This window comes from Paramisgurnus dabryanus, chromosome 6 (assembly GCF_030506205.2).
Source record: "Paramisgurnus dabryanus chromosome 6, PD_genome_1.1, whole genome shotgun sequence".
NCBI classification, from domain to species: Eukaryota; Metazoa; Chordata; class Actinopteri; order Cypriniformes; family Cobitidae; genus Paramisgurnus; species Paramisgurnus dabryanus.
Window position 1 is genome coordinate 25,938,430 of NC_133342.1, and position 17,218 is coordinate 25,955,647.

General features: G+C 37.6%; 2 protein-coding genes across 3 annotated transcripts in view; one reads left to right on the forward strand and one right to left on the reverse strand.

Annotated features, from left to right (window-relative positions):
* Positions 1 to 17,218, forward strand: part of efna2a (ephrin-A2a) — a 103,258-nt gene that overhangs the window by 45,786 nt on the left and 40,254 nt on the right. The gene's annotated exons all lie outside the window — the stretch shown is intronic.
* Positions 1,318 to 3,395, reverse strand: LOC135765540 (sterile alpha motif domain-containing protein 3-like). The gene is made up of 3 exons (XM_065275847.2): positions 2,622 to 3,395; positions 2,031 to 2,100; positions 1,318 to 1,511 (listed from the first exon to the last, which is right to left on the reverse strand). The coding sequence occupies exons 1-3, from the start codon at positions 3,393 to 3,395 to the stop codon at positions 1,318 to 1,320; spliced, it is 1,038 nt and encodes a 345-aa protein (XP_065131919.2).

A 17,218-nucleotide genomic window follows, 5' to 3' on the forward strand; every position in this document is an offset into this window, starting at 1 on the left:
GACTAGATCAGTGATTCCCAACCGGGGGTACGCGTACCTCAGAGGGTACGTGAAGAGTTTCCAGGGGGTACGCGAAAAGATTTAGATTTAGCTTTGATCTCATTTACTTTTAAGAAAAATGTCTTTCGTTGGTCCAGTAATTGACCTTACATATTGATTTTCATGAGGAAAGCATTGTAAAAATGACTTCTTTAAATGTCATTTTAATCTTATCATTACTATTATTAGGCATCGTTAGTACATGCACTGCATGCTCCAAAACGTAATAGCGATGTCCAATTGAAGAACGGTCAATCTGATTATTTTCAATGAACCTGAATCATTTCTAAAGACAAAAACTTTAATTATGCACACTTTTGAACTTTAATTATCAGTTACTTCAATTGAGATTTTAGTATATTTAGGGCCAGATTTACTAAAAAGAACGTGAGAGCTCAATTCCAAACAATCGGCGACTGGAGTGGAAAATCTGCGTGTGATTTACAACAAAGGCGCGAATAAAATAACACATGCACAATAACGACATAAGTACATTTCCATAATGACCATTGCAATCTACTTAGAGCAGCACAAATTAGTACAGGGTCGCAGATAAGCAGAGCTGATGCTCCTCGGCAGGACATTGCAATGAAAATGCAGACTGCGGAGTGTGAAACTCCAGCTAAAAAAGTAGAAGTACACAAGAAGAACCAGAGGACGAAAGATGAAGGTTTAAATGACGTTTTGAAGCACCTGATTTGACTTCTCCACCTCCTTTTCTCCAGCAAATTAAACATAGCATGGCTTGGCAAACTGTATTTTTTTTAAAAGAATGTTCCTCTGGCAAACAACATTTAAATAGCCTACTCTCATTCCTTTGTTGTGTCTGAAAGCAGGGCCGGATTATCCATAGATGGGATTGGGTGAGTGCCCTGGGGTACCAGGCAATGGGGGGCACCAAGGGCTCCAGACTGCGGCCAAAATGTTTTTTTTCACAAGTACCCGCGCACTGTGCTCCTTAATTATTTTAGTCAAATTATTTTTATCCAAAATATGACAGATTTTCCTTTTCTTAATGGCATAAACAAGCTTTACTCCCAACTGGAATGTCACTGTTTGAACAGTCGAGCACACACATCACTTTTGAGGAAAAATCTCAAATTGAGAATGCAGTGCATCGCAATGCATTGAAATATCGAATAGAACGGAAATGATGACATGGTAACCGTAATCGAACGTTGAGACCAGTGACGGTTCACAGCCCTAATTGTAAAGGGAGAAGATGATTTTGAACAGCTTTTCAATTGTCAACTTGCTTTTACACTGCAATCAAACTATTTAAGATAATAAATACCTCTGAACAAACTCCAGTGTTGTGCTGGCTTCCACCTGATACTCTAGGTTGAATACGTAGTAACAGGCGAAGAGAGCGGCCAAGGCAGTGGTGAAGTCCGTCATGTGAGCACCAGGTGGGATTACGACCCTCCCCTCGATCGACAGCATCCATTTTTTTGCAGTCAGGATTGTCTCTCCTTAGTAAAGACAGTCATCACAAAATTATATTTCATAGCAATACATTCTGTAAAAGATTTTCTCCACATAAATTACTGTAAAAAGAGGGCATTCGAAACAGTGCATTTAAGGATTAGTTCACCTAATGTTTTCCTAGAAAAGCATAATTTCTCTTTCATTGAGGAAAGAAAGACATGGATATCTTGGATGGCACTAGGGTGAGTAAATTGTTTTGAAATTTTCATTTTGAGGTGAACTTATCCTTTAAGCAGCAGTAACTGGTTTGGTGATAGAAAAACAATGATGATACGGGCATAGCAAGCAATCTGAAATAGCAATCACGACATTATAGGTGGCTACAAAACATTAGATTACTCCACATAACTTAAGTTTTTGAAGTGACTGTGCTGTTCCTGACTGGTGCAGAGGCAGAGAATGACACGACACACATTCACTAGTGTTTTCCAGAAACTTTGCTTTGCTTGTGCCTTCAAATGATACATTCAGGAGGATTCGTTAACATTAAATGTGAAACTTACCAAGCATGATGATCCTTGGAGTGATTGGGAGAGACAGATGGGCCTCTGCATCTGCGGGAGTGGTAGTCGCCTATGCCAGCAAAGATAAGAGTTACTTGAAACAAGGTAGACGGTATATTATCTCTATGACAGAATTTTTTTTTTTGAAATTTGTTGATAAGGAAGCAATGAACAATGGGCCTTTTTTGCTCCGAAGGTTTGTGCATGTTTTCACATAAAAAATTAACTAAGAACCACAATAACCTTATCAATTACAACACTACATCAATTTTCTCTTAATGAAACTATTGTGCACACAGTGGTCAACAGTGACTTTTCCCGTTATTTACCCAAGAATTGAGAAGCTTGCAGCATGTGGGTTATATTGTGAGGTGAGGTCTATCAAGGAAAAAGTGCTCAATCACCAATAGCATAAACCTGACACACACCTATATTTACTTGTTTCCTGGAGGTTCGTCAACCTGCATTAACAATTTGGCGGAGGGTGTAAAATGTTTCACTCTAATCAGGGAAAATGATCGTTCTGCAATAATTGTGACAATTAATTGTTGAAAACTCCAAATAAAAGATTTTAATAATTAAGGTACTTACATCAGCAATGAGAAAAAGTGACTCCTCTTGCTCTTTGAAGTGTGCCAACATCACAAGCATCGCTGCTAGGCCATCAGATCCTTCTCGCTCCTTCTTTATGGCTTCCTTCAGAACAGCTCTTACTTCTTTCCTCCATTTTGTAATCTGACTACTGAAGAAATCCAGGAGTCGTTTACCCTTTTTGTCCAGATCTTCATTCAGTCTTGTGTATAGTTCAACATTGGTGAGAGTGGTGAAGTGTGACAATAAAAACTTTGTTGACAAGAGAAATGGCCACTCTTTACCCACATCCAGAATGCTTGGGGAAGGCTTTGCGTTGATGTATTCCCGCTGTTTGGCATAAGTGATTGTCATTAGGTCTTCTACCCTTCCTCTCTCAGCGCCCTTGAGTCCCTCTCGGCTGAAAATCTCCATCATCTCAAGCTTCTTTTCCTCTAATGATGCTGATGTTTCCCCATCTGGATAGTCCTCTGGCTGCCAACGAACACAACCATAACTGTCGATTCTTGCACATGTAGCTACTGCTGGCTGGTCATCATCACCATCCTCATCATCTCTCTGGGTGCGTTTGTGCTTCCTCAGACGGGAAAGAGTGTTGCCTCGATTCAAATATTCTACTCTGGTTTTGAGCTGATTTGTAATGCTGAAATACCCACATCCAATTAGCTCCCCCTCTTCATTTTTGTCTAAAAAGCTATTTGGATATTTTTGAGTTATAGCTTTAGCCACTACCACACACTCTCTGCGAGTAGGGTTCAAGGAACGCTCTCTCATCGCATCAACAGTTACTTTTATCAAGTGTCTGCGGTCATCCGGAGCTGGCCTCTCACCAGCATCTTCTAAGAGTCAGCCTGACTTTGTTCCATGGCACCTCAAAACTGTTCACCCATGCAGAGACTGGACTCATAGATGATATGGGGCATGTGCTAGAAGAGGCAACTGACAGTGGCTCAGACAATGAAGGGCTCAGCTGGGAATTGGAAGGACCTGCATTACACACGTCTGAATGAAAGCACAGAATAGTCAGGTGAAAATAAGGTTTGGCCCTAAAAAAAAATCTAACAAAAGGTTTCTTAGTGGTTTACAATAGTATCATATGTACTTAAACTTTCAAAGGGGTCATATAATGGTACATGCACTTTTACAAGTTTATTGTACTGAAATGTGTGTTGGCAGTGCCTTTACACAACCATCATAAAATGATAAAAATCCATCCAGTGTTTTTTTTTCTCCTTATGTTTTTCAATCTCTTTTTTTTATTTATTTTTTGCAATGTTTTTTTTTATTTTTTTTATTTTAGAGAACATATGAACATCAATACAGAAAACAGGCATCAAAAATAGAAACTTCCAAAGTTGAATAAAAAAATAAAAAATAAATCAAACCGTTGGACCTAGTGATGTCATACGGTCAGACGCCGCCCAGGATTTTTGATTGACAGCAGCGTTTCAACACTCTTGAGCGAGCTGTCAATCATCGCAGTGGCTGAGTGTTTTCGAAGGGAATATTCCCCACAATCAAAGTCAATGCTTTCATGTTTGCGCAAATCATTTCACAGACTGGTTTATAAACGAGGGTCAGCATAAAGCTGGATTTGCTAAGAAGCTGCTCCTGAAAAAAAGCTGCACCTCCAGAAGAAGTGAGTATAACATTTTATTAAGCTTTATAATAACCTTTATATTAATCTTTGCAAATCGCTTGCTGCCCGCTTCACGATGAATTCGGCTATTTTTACACTCAGGTACATTACTGCATGTTTTCTATGTACGACGTTATTAATTTAATTCTTAATCCCACGTTTATAATGAACAACGCGTTATGGTTATTGTGTTACAAACAGCGTGCACAGAACAGAGGGGCAGGGTGAGCTAACCTCATTATCATTTAAAGACCCATGCACTTAAACGGCATGATGAAAACAAAGCTGTTTTTGACCAGGTAAAATTAGTGTTTTCTTAAAATACTAATGAGAATTTTTAATTAAAGTATATTACAAACTTTTAATTTAGACCCTAAAGAATCATATTAGCTTGTACAAAAATGGCATTATATGACCCCTTTAAAAAAAACTAAATGGTGGCCGTCAGGTCCTTATAGGTGGGGCAATAAAGGGTTAAACCAACAAAATTTATACAAAATGTTTTTTATAGGGATTCTAGTACAGTTCAAATATACCAACTATAAAAAATACAAAATAACAGACTAAAAATCTATTTAAATCTGACCTTGGGAAAAGGGTTGTTTACAAAATGGTTGCCATGGCTTTATCTCAATTACTAATCAGCCAAGATGGGTGATTTGAGGTCAACTGATGGTCAGAACAAACAAGAAAATTATTTTACATATTAATGTTGAAATATTTTTGATGATGTGCTTTTTTCAGCCGCATTGGAGGTGTATATAAAAATCAAAAAAGAGCAAATGCAATGCATGACTGTGTGATCTGCATGGATGGGGGAATATGGGAAATATCTTAAATGCTGTTTTCAATTGCAATGCGACCACTGTCTTTCTATACTGTTTTGCACTGTTCTTACATACTTGGGCCTATAATCAAGTGATTGGGCTCTTTGGAAAGCTGTTGGTCTGTAGTTTTGCGTGGAATAACTATATCTAATAGAGAGACAGCATAGCAGAGGCATGAATATAGTTTTTATTTTTCCCGGATTTACAATCTTTTTTTTTAAGGCTTTATATGCTGCTATTAGCAAACTGCACACCCAAAAGGGCATTTATTGCCGTGGGGGATTTCAATAATTTTAACCTCAATCTGTACTCCTCAAGTTCTATCAACATGTCACCTGCCTGACCAAAGGGGACAGAATCTTGTACAATGTATACACTAACATCCACATATAATAATCTGAAATCAGAGATTTTTTTTTTTTTACAAAATTAGGATTGAATGATTGTTGATTTAGTTATTAATTGTAGCGGATCAACTAATTTATTTTAATTAAAACAACAAATCTCACCTCCTTTCAAGGAATGAATAATTTTTCTGCACTGAATGGGTGTCAGCAGATGTTTGATGTCATCTTCTTGAATAAACTGCAGATCATCTGGTCCTTCAACACCTACTTTCACCAACTCATTAACTAAAGTTTCAAGCTTTGCTTCATCTAGCTGTGGTAGCACGGCCTTTATTGTCTTCTCAATGGAGTCCATTACTCATTCATCTGAAACACAGAATGATGCAAGGCAACAAGATTAAGACCAAATTGATTATATACAGAAAGAGGGTAATAATCTGCAAGCTTCTCTATGGTCAAACACTGATACTGTGCTTCTGAGTTGCTTTGTAAGCAATAAACACCAAGATCCACAACAGGCACAGACTGATACAGCTGGACAACAAAATGCACGTTTGCCTCATTTACCAGTATCAAAAGTATTTTCCCAAGTAGATACCCTGTGTCATTTTGGTCCACTACAACAGTCATGCCTCTTTTGTACAGAGTGCCTTTGAAAGTGACAGAGGGTGTTTCAATAGTGTGTTCTGGGCGGAGACCCTTGAGACTGACAGCTCTCTGAATGCCAATCTGGTAAAGTTGGTCATCAAATTTACTTGGTTGGCCCATTTGCAGAGTTGGAGGAAATAAGTTACCAGCATGTAAATATGCTTGTAGCAACTGGTGTCTTTCTGCTAAGGTACTGCAGAGGTTTTTATAGTTATGCAGTTTCCTTGCACACTGCTTAAAATATGAGTGCTTGCTTTCGAAGCGCAATGTCCACAACCTAATGAGGGGACCAAACTGAAGAATGAGTTCTGGGTAATGGACAAGATAGTGGTGTTTGGGTTTAAGTGTCTTTTCTGGGAATGTGGCAGTTCTTAGCTGGATGTATTCCTCAATGAGAATCTTAAGGTATGCTACTTGGTTGGTATGGATCTTGGGTGCACATATCAAATCCACAATTTCTCTGAGCTTTAAACACAACTGCCACACCTCATCATCAAGTGGATTTTTGATTCTGTCTCCAACCAGAATAGGAAAGAGACGTAAGAGGCACCAGTTTTGAGCAGCATGTCCTCCCAGCTTCTCCGCATTAGTTTTAACCTCACATGGCTTGTTATTTGCATCACTGCCTAGGTATGTGAACTGTGATATAGTCCGATTCAGTTGACCATAAGTGAAGTGTCTGCCCACTGTCACTAAGTGCTTAATGTACATAGCAAGATCAAATGAAACAACCCCTTCAAACAGGTCATGACCCAGACATGGAGGGAGCCCTGGCTGGCAAACATGAAAATATTTCAACTGATTAAAAATTGAGTCAAACTTTACTCCACTGTTTATTTCCTTGTCTACCAGGTCTGCCACACTGTTTTCGTAACTCTCTCTAGTTCTTTTAGGAGCAGATTTGCAGGGATCTGATTGAAAAGAAACTCTGTCGATGACACAGTACCGGCAAAAATGTGTGCTTTTACTGAAGTTTTCAGTAAACCCGCCAATACTGTGTGACCCCAGATTATCTCCAGTAATGGCAATCACAGAGGCTTTTATTTTCTCCTCAGCACCATTTTCAATTCCATTTTCCTCCATTTCTTTTAAGTCACTGACTAAAGTGGAGAAAACTTTTTCTTGACCAAAAAATTGGAAATCCTCCTCTCTGCACAACATAACAAGTTGCATTGGATCAATGGAAGACCTGTTGTGTGGTGCAATTTCTGCAAGTGTCATGTACATGGCCAGTATTTTGTGTTTTTTTCTGCCTGAGCCCAGTGGGTTTGCAACTTCGAAAGAATCCTTATACAAGATGAGAGACAATGAAGATGGTGAATCTTGTAAAAGTATATTCTCTTTAAAGTTTCTACCATCTCTCACATCTTCCAGAACATCAGGATTTGTTTCTGTGTCAGCTTTAGCTTGGGCATACTGCTCTTTAACAGAGTTCTGAGAGAGGAGTGATTTTATTGTATCCTTGATGGGCACATACTGGTAGAACCTCTCTTTGCCTTTAGCATCAATGCCCAAGTAAGTCTTGACTGGCTCAACATAGCTAAATCTGCTCTTAAAGAAGGTTTTACGGGTTTGATCTGTTCTAAACACTCCTTCGTTGCACATTTTCAGAAGGTTATCTTTTGAAAGATTATCAAGGAGCCTCTTAATATCACTTTCAGGTATCAGATTTGTTAACTCTTCATGCATCCTAGACAAAAGATGAGTCAAACCAGTGTTATGCACCTCTTGTATTTCTTCTATTAAGGTTTGAATTGTACTGGCTGGTAACAGCATTTTAGCCTGCATTCGTAGATAAAACATGGCCAGATTGTTCATAAAATCATCTGTGTCCACTTCATCATTTGTGTTGTCATTAGCATCGTCAAAGGTTGTCTCAAAAGTGTGATCTAGTTCACTGTCTGATGACATGGAGGCACAGGTGATGTTAGTACTAGCACTGGTAGAACTTTGGCTAATACGTGGAGAACTAAACATAGCACTACTCTTGTGTTTCCGATTCAAGTGCGAGGCAAATGTTGAACGGACACGGAAATGTTTTAAACAATTAATATAAGGGCATGCCACTTTTGTGCCATCTTTAATATGCCAATGAAGATGTTCATGTAAGCTTGGAAAATTTGCTGACACATAGTTACAACCTTCAACAGAGCAAGCCAAATCAACTCCATCAATTTTCCTTTTAACTCCTGGTTTAGCTGTCTTCTTGTGAAACCGGTACATGTGGCTTTGAACGGCACCACGCGTCACAAAAGTGGCAAAGCATTTTGCTACGCCACATGGAAATCTAAAGTTAGCTAGATTTCTGTGTATGCTCAAATGACGAACAAATGCAGTAATTGAAGCTGTGGTGAAATTACAGTGCTTGCACGAGTAAATCATTGTTATGGCGAGCTAAAAATTGTATGGCACTGAACTTTTTTTGTTCCTAGTAGTGATAGTAAATCGTAATAAATGTACTTACTGATTTTCTGGAAGACTCAATAAGAAGTTGGTGAAGAATCCACGATTCCAAGATGGAAACTCCGACAGAGGCCACGGGTGGGAAAAATAGTTAATGGCTGTTAACGGTCTCCGTCGAAGCTATCACAGAAACGTTATCGCTGCATATTCCTCTCAGGCAAAAAAAATGAAAGATATCAATACAAAGACGAACAAAAAAAAAACAAGACAAAGTCGTGTGTAAAAAGAAAGGAAAATTTGAGTAAAAGTCTAATTAACGTCGGTAAAAACGTCTCCGTCCGAGCTCTCACGTAAAAGTTTTCGCTGAGTTCCTCTCAGGCAAAAAGTAAAAGAAATCAACACAAAGACGAAAATAACAAAAATAAATACAACAAGACAAAGCCGTGTGTAAAGAAACGTAAATTTGAAAATTATTGGAGCTTTTCTGTCAGTAACGACGAGTCAGATATTCAAGTGCTTTCGCGCTTTTTCCCCTCAGAGGCTGGGTAAACCCCGCCCACTCTGCCGACGCTTTGATTTCGCCCTGCAGCTCAGAAACAGCTCTGGAAACTTGCACGTTAAAAAATAAATTAAAGAAAATTGCACGTTTATCTCTCCTGCTTCCGAAAAAAAAAAGATTTTTATAAATATATAAAAATCCAATTGTACGTATTTATGAGTTAACCAGACAGCACCAATATAGTAATGCATGTGACATAGCCTACTAAAAATAAAAGTAATTTTGAATAAACACGTAACCTTAGAAAGCTTGAGAGTTTTGGTTCAAGTTCAAAACTCAGAATTAATCAGATGTTATTAATATTGAGATATACAAGCTCAAAAATAAAAACAACAAATATTAAGAATATATTAATGTATAAAACTATTAATATTTTAATGTTAATATACATAATTATTTGAATATACTAGGGGTGTGACGAGACTATTAATCCACGAAACGAGATGAGATTTTTACACTTTTTAAGAAATCCTCAGTGATAAAATAAATGAATGGGAGACTAAAATCACATTATTTTGAAATAACTAATCTAGGACTGACCTAACAATTATTTTGCTAATTGATCATGAAGTAATTAGATATTTTTTGTTAATAAAAAAATAATCTTTACAATTACATTTATATAGCCTAAAAAACAATTATGTAATATAACAAATGCCTGCAGGGGGCGCTAAAGGACCCGCTTCAGTTACTTTCACTTTATATGGTTGCTTTTAGCCAAACAACGTTTAAATCAATTTAGCTCCTTAAAGAGTATAAACCCTAAACATAAATCAACTTTTTTTAGTTAATGATCTGTAAGAATGATGCTTTATTAGTGCTGTTCGTTGATTTTAGTAAGTTTTTTGACATTTGGATATAAAGTGTTTCAAACCTACATGGTGTAAAAACGTCTGAGTGCTGCCCTCTTCAGGTTGAACGGTGGCTAATGCAGTTGAATTTTCCTATTATATGTTGGGTCCAAAAATTGCCTCGTGACGTAAGCAGGTTCAAGCTCACCACGCCCTTGTTACGATCTCACCACACACTTAGTTCGTCCCCTCTATCTCCGTTGGGATCTGCCCACTTTTCTTGCATTTTTCAAATATTGCCAGTGGGTGGAGTCAGGCTCTGACCAGGGGTTTAGTTGCGCTTTAATGTTTGTCCAATTATTTACAATAGAAATGAAACAGCCACTGTTATTCCTGAGCAAGAACATGCAAAGATACAATCATGTAAACTCAGAGTAAGGGTTTAATATGTTGAGACGCTTCAGATCAACAAACACAACGCGTCTCAGACGGACATTATTGGAAACCCAAACAAAAAATAACACGCAGTGAAAGACAGAATATAATGCATGCACATTGCACCGTGAAAGCTTTAGCCAGAAACTTAACTTTATGCTGATATTAGGACAGTGTTCTCAAACAGAAAGCTGCAAACTCCGGAGGTCGCATATGCAGGCTGCATACGTTATCAAGCCTGGTTTATTTAAGTTAATTGAGCATTACATTCGCACGTCATAAGCATATTACAACAATTTATGATGAACTAAATATAATAGTGTAAAACTTTGTAATTGTTAATATTCTCTAATAAGTCAGTCTTTATGACGTATGCAGTCTAGAAATGCGACCTCCTAAGGATGCAGCCTTTGTTTGAGAAACGGCCAGCATTTCACCTCCACGAGAAATCTCATGACATAATTAATTTCGCGATACATATTTAATGTCGCGAGATCTCGTCGCACGAGATCTCGTCACACCCCTAGAATATACTATTGCAACTTAACGGTCATGCCTCATTTCAAATCTGAACACCCATTTTTACACCCAAACACCCATTTACATTCACAAAACAAACAAACAAAATATATTTTTGGAATCTTATGTGAATTCTTTAAAAAAAATATATATTGTATGGAATAAAAAAGCTCCTGCAGCAGGTACATCAGAGTACAAGTTACATGACACATTTTAATTTATTAATATTACACTTTTACTTCAAGCTCACCATCGAGTATTTATATCATATTCCGGTAATGAATTCTGAACAACAATAATCTGGGGCCGTCCATGTGAAAGGGTTACAAAGAATATAGGAGTAGTAAAAAAAAGGAAAATTACAGTAGTTTACTTTACTATTTACAGTACCATAGTGGCTAAAATGTGATTTTTTACAGTACTGATTTGATTACTGTGATTTCAACTGTAATGCTTGGACTACTGTGATTTTTACAGTCTCACTGTAAACTTTAGAATGTTCTACTGTAAAAACCTTATACAGTAATGTAACTGTGAAATCTGCAGTAAGTAACTGTAGATTTCACAGCCATTTTTTACAGTGAGGCTACATACATGTTGTGACGAGCTTTGCATCATGTGCCCTCGAAAAAGAAGTCACCGGCCACCACTGGTGATGGCTAGGGTTGTTGCGGTGACAGAATTTTCCCACCGGTTAATCAGCGCGTGACAAACCCGGTGTTACCGGTTTCACCGGGTGGGAGTGCGCATTTTACTTTCACATTTGAATTAGATGCAACTGTTGTTTAAATCCAGCGCTTGCGTACGCTGCGTTAAATCGCGTATGAATTTGCGTGTAAATGCGAGTGCAACTGCTGGTTTAAGTGCTTGAGTCAATGTGCGCAGGTACTTCTGACAGAAACCCGCCAGTCCCAAGCAGAACAACCGGCTATTCCTCCATAAAGCGCTGCTTGAATTATGGGTTTATTATTCTTAATGAAAAACACAACAACAAAACGATCTCGCCTATATTAAACATCATATTATGCATCTTATAACAAAAACGAGAAAGCACGCTTCTGCCATCGTCTGCTTGCCCCAGTCTGAGGAATTAATGAAATCTGACACCTGCAGCCGCTGCTCTGTGATGACGCGCGTTCAGCTCCGCTAGATTCAGACAGCAGACACATACAGTTGTAAGTGTTTGCTCTCTCTAACGAAACTTAATGATTTAATTACAAGAAAATATCAAAACGACGGTGAAAGACGGTGTCGCGGTGGGCAAGTGATCTAACCGGTGAGAGGCTGAAGCACCGGTAATCACCGTTTCACCGACTATTGCAACAAGCCTAGTGATGGCCAATATCTTTTTCACCAAACATCATTTTTGTTTTGTTAATAAAGTCTTATGAGATGATCAAGTGGTGATCAACCGTAAAAATGACAAATTTGACCTCTTAGCAAAAGTAAAAAACGCCAACATTCAAAAATGCATGATAAAAAGGTGTCATAGCTCTGCAATCAAAAAATGTGGTTATAATGGAAGTCAATGGGGCAAAAACAGCCACTAACAATAAATGAGGGAGAAAATAATTAAAACTGATGCTACACAAAAACTAAAAATGCTTCAAAGCCAATGTTTTTACTAATCTTTGACATGTCCAAGAATGTGAAATAGGTTAAAATAAATCCAGTTTACAATCACTTTTTATATTGAAAAAAGTCATTTTGTATGTGTTTTTTCCCCAAATCAGTGACACCACTTATAAACTTGGCAATTAAAGAGTTAAAATCATGGAATTTTTGTGAAAGTTTGGGAGTTTTGATCAGTACTGAGGTTGATTAACAGATTTATTTGAAAAAATATTTATCTAATACATTTTTATAGCCGTTGAATTTAGTGGATGTTTTCATTCACTAACGACACGAAAGGTAGTAAATTTGCTCACGGAATATATTTGAGTTTTTGAAAAATTTCAAAGCATTTTCTTAAAATATATGTAAATATAAGATTTGTCCCCAAAAATCATTCAATTTGCTAAAACAGAGAGAAGGTTGTGGCCAAATTAAGAGCAAAAAAACTCTAGTGGATGAAAACATCCCCAACAACACAGGATTAAAAAAAATAAAATTATTGTAGCTCCAGATTTCACACTCTAATTGAAACAAATTGATCTGAAAAGCGCTGTGTCCCTGATTGGCCAGCTAATCTGTATGTTGTGATTGGCCTGAATACCTCTGACGTCAGCCGCAAATGTGACACTCCTTACCAATTTTTTAGCACAATGCAATGCTAACAGGAGTCCAAAGCGGGAGAATGTAAACTGTTGCCTACAATCCGTGTGTTTGTCGTAGTCCAAGAAAAGAGATTTAAGTTGGAGGGCATAACTCGCATCATCGTTTACTTTGGGGTTTGTACCTTTTGCATATCGTTAACATGTACTAACTTACACACCAAAGGAAACCTGAAAACCTGAAACCTAAAAACCTGAATCGGACAATAGGTGCTTTTTAAGGGTTCATTCCTCTTATATAGGCTGTATATTTTATAGGTGTGTAGCAGTTCTATATATTAAGTTTTTTGTTTCAGCTTGAACATGGTTCTTTCTGGTAAAAACATCTTGACATGTACTGTACAGGCTGAAAGGCAAAGTGAACAGTTATACTTCCTTGGGAAAATGAGATAAAATAGAAGAAATTCCCTAGAACGTTTCCCACCTGGTCATTTCGCTCTGAGTCACCCGCCCTCTCACTCGTGTCTCTCTCTTATATTCTCCTGTGTTCTGAAGCATAATTGTCCATCTGTTTGGCTTGATCGTATGGGGGATTCAATGTGACTCTCCTCATGCAATTTATTACTAGTGGCATTTAAAAAGCTAGAATTTCATTTCTGAGATTCCTACCAATGTTACCGCAAAGTCAGGCAGAGTTACTAAGATGCCCAACAACAGTTTTGTAAGCAAGCCGAGTCCCTATAGGCTCACTAGGAGTCACTGAACCACCGAGTCATTGCACATTTTAGCGGTAAATGTTTGTTTAAGGGCGGCATTCCACATGAAGGCGTAATGAAGTTTAACCAAATACGAAATGTCAGTTAGTTGCACTTGCAAACATTAGTGCATTTTATTTACTTTGCTGGCAGACGCTTTTATCAAAAGCGACTTTTGGTGCATTCAAAGTGTTATTGTATCAGTATGTGTATTCCCTGAGGTTAAACCCCTATCCTTTTGCGCTGCTAAAGCTATGCTCTACCAATGAGCTACAATAGCGATTTCTCTCTGAATTAACATTGGATGAGACAACTTAAAGGGCCCTTAACCTATGTGTTTTTAGCAATATAATAAAATCGTCTCTGGTATCTCCAGAATGTGTCTGTAACGTTTCAGCTCGTAACACACCACAGATCTTTCATTATACAATGTTAAACATGGCCATTTGTGGCTGCAATGAGAAATGTGCTGTTTTTGTGTGTGTCTCTTTAAATGACGAAAGCTTCTGTTCCCCTCCCCGTATGCAAAGTAGGGGGTAGAGCGCTTACACACATGATTTGGACTACATCAAAACATGTGTCTCATGTGTTGAGCAACGCGCTCATAAGGCGGAGTCTGTGAGCGGTCATGGGTGGGGTGTAATCAATGTGACATCACATTGATAGGGGATCCCCAACAGCCTGTTTTGTGTGACTGCTGCGGTTTAAAGGACATTACACGAAGAATAGATGGATTTGTATAATAACAGAATGTTTCTGCACACACACTGGAAACTTATTTTATTATATAAACACATTTAAAAGTGCATTTTTTAGGTTAGGGGGCCTTTAAATTGATATATCACATCAGTTAATTATCATATCAGTTTAATTCAATGTTAATGCGGCAAGTAGTTACATTGGGGGGTAGTTACGAACACTTTTTACCTGTGATAATGGCATGGCCTCTCGTGGTTTATTGCTGTCATTAACATTCTAAAAATGAGAACTGTAAGGACACAATGAAGGACTTATTTCCGAGTCACGCATAGTTTAACATTTTCCCTATAATTAATATTCTGGTAGGTTAACGTACCTTTTGCCCAACAGTACCATTTCCTTGTAGTCCATTACAGAGTAGGGGACGAAATAGTGTCTTAGATCATGATGACAGATTTCGTGCTAGGTGCTAATGTGCAGCTTTTCGCCCCCAGCATTTCATGAATATGAACTCGTGACAGCTGTTGCCACCACACTTGCACAACAGTAACGGGACATTTCCCCCAAGAGTAATAGTCTGTAGGGGTAGAGATATATTACAATAACGATCATCAATGCTAATAAGCTCCATAGGGACTCTCAATAACAATTTGTTTCATCATCTGATCCCAAAGCCATGTGATACGGTCTTTAAAAACCTTAATACTATGGTATGCCAACAAGTGGAGATATGTTTGTATTATATACTGGGTGTAAAATGAAAGCATAATCATTAGTTGACATGAATGTTAAAATGTAATGATTCTTTAAAATGTAAAACAAGATTAAACGTCTTACAGATTGTGCCTAAACGTGATAATCCTTTACTGTTGTAACACAATAATGAAGCTAAAATAATCAACATATTTTATGCAAATATTGTAGGGGCCAGAAGTCTGTAAAGCTGTTCAGACTATAGGTGATAATGATAACAACTAATGATTATAACTATATTTAACCGAGTCTGTTAAAACTCATTTGAGATTTTTATACATGAAATAGTGATGCACCGATGTATCGGCCGCCTATATTTATCGGCAGATTTTTGATGAATTTGAAACCATCGGCATATCGGCAATAGCACGAGAAAGGCAGATACCGATTGTTTATTAATTAACTGCATAAAGAAATCCATTATATGTAAAAAAATGAGTTAATGTTGTTAATAAAATAAATGCTGAATAGCAAAAACCACCTTTAATGGTTGTCATGCTGTCTTATTATATTTGTTTTAGCTTAGTTTGTGCCTCTCTTATTATGTTGGTCAGTTGAATGTTAATTAGATCCAATCCATGTTCAGTAAAAATAATTTGATGCAGAAATAAACTAGCTAATAGACCAACTGTATAGTATTGTATACAAGTGTTTAATATCGGTATCGGCATCGGTATCGGCCAGAAGTTGTCTGTTTAAATCGGTATCGGCCCAAAAAAATCCTATCGGTGCATCCCTAGAAATCATCCAACATAATGTAAAGAACATTCTGTAAAAATATAACCTTGATATCTATTAAATATTGAGTAAGGCCAGATTGATGCTCCTCATCTCATATTTAGAATATGAGACTTTACCCTGGATTTCACAGACAGGGTCACAAGTTTTATAAAAGTTCAACATTTAAGAAAATAGCAGATGCCACCCCACATCTGTGATAATGTCTTGCTAATGAACAATAATTCATACTGCAAAAAGGGTCTCTGATTCCTAAATATTGTTTGGCTCATACTGATGTCCTCTTTCTTGATGTCCAAGATGCTTTGAAACTGAAACTGTCTCATAGGGAGGTTTGAATAACATTTGTCTTCAAAGAACAAGTCTTTCTGCAGATTGACAGCATCCCCTAACTTTTGAGTCGTCTTTGAAGAATTTCATGAACCCAAAAGCATCTCTTTTTCCAATTGTTTCTTTGCAAAACATAAAGCAACAGCAGGTCGTCTACATCTATCCTTCTGACTATAAAACTGAGGTGCATATAATTAACGTTATTGTCTGCTGTGGATGGCCCTTAATAGTGGATAAATAGTGCTTTTGTTTTTCATGTTTCTTTGTTAAGTCCTCCAGTGGAAGCAGGGAAATGCGTTTCTTTGTAGATTAGTGACCTTGCTATAGTGCAAAACTTGAAATATTTTTATGCATTTTATGTAACAGCATTCTTTGTTTGGATTTTTCAAAATCCTAAAGCATTCTGTTTATTTTTTAAGGTATAAAAATACATTTATGAATCCCTGAAGTACTTTTTTTCTCTGTATAAAGCTGGATTTTCCACTGAAATCATACATGCATTGTGTGTTTCAAATTGCGCTTTCTCATTTTTCTGTGAATTCATTTATTCAACTCCATGAAGCACATCGATTTCATATGAGTCGATTCATTTTCGAGCACCGTTTGATGCGCCGCTGCCTCAAGGGCTAATTACTACAATGAATCCATTCATTCTCCATTAACACAAGAGCGAACTTTTGTTTTTCGAAAACAATGAGAGAGAAAATCATGCAGTGATGAGAAGGGGGAAGGCCGATGGCAGTTGATATTTAAGATTGTTTCGTACGCAAACTGACTACAGTCATTCACCCACAGGCAACATCTTAGATTACTTCACCTCTCTCTACTGCCTCAGTAAGCACTCGGAGCAACAACAGGCTGAGTTTTGGGTAGAGAAATGTTGCAGTTGTGTGTTGTGCTACTTTGTGTTGTTGACAGGCCAGTCAGGTATGGGAGGGTGA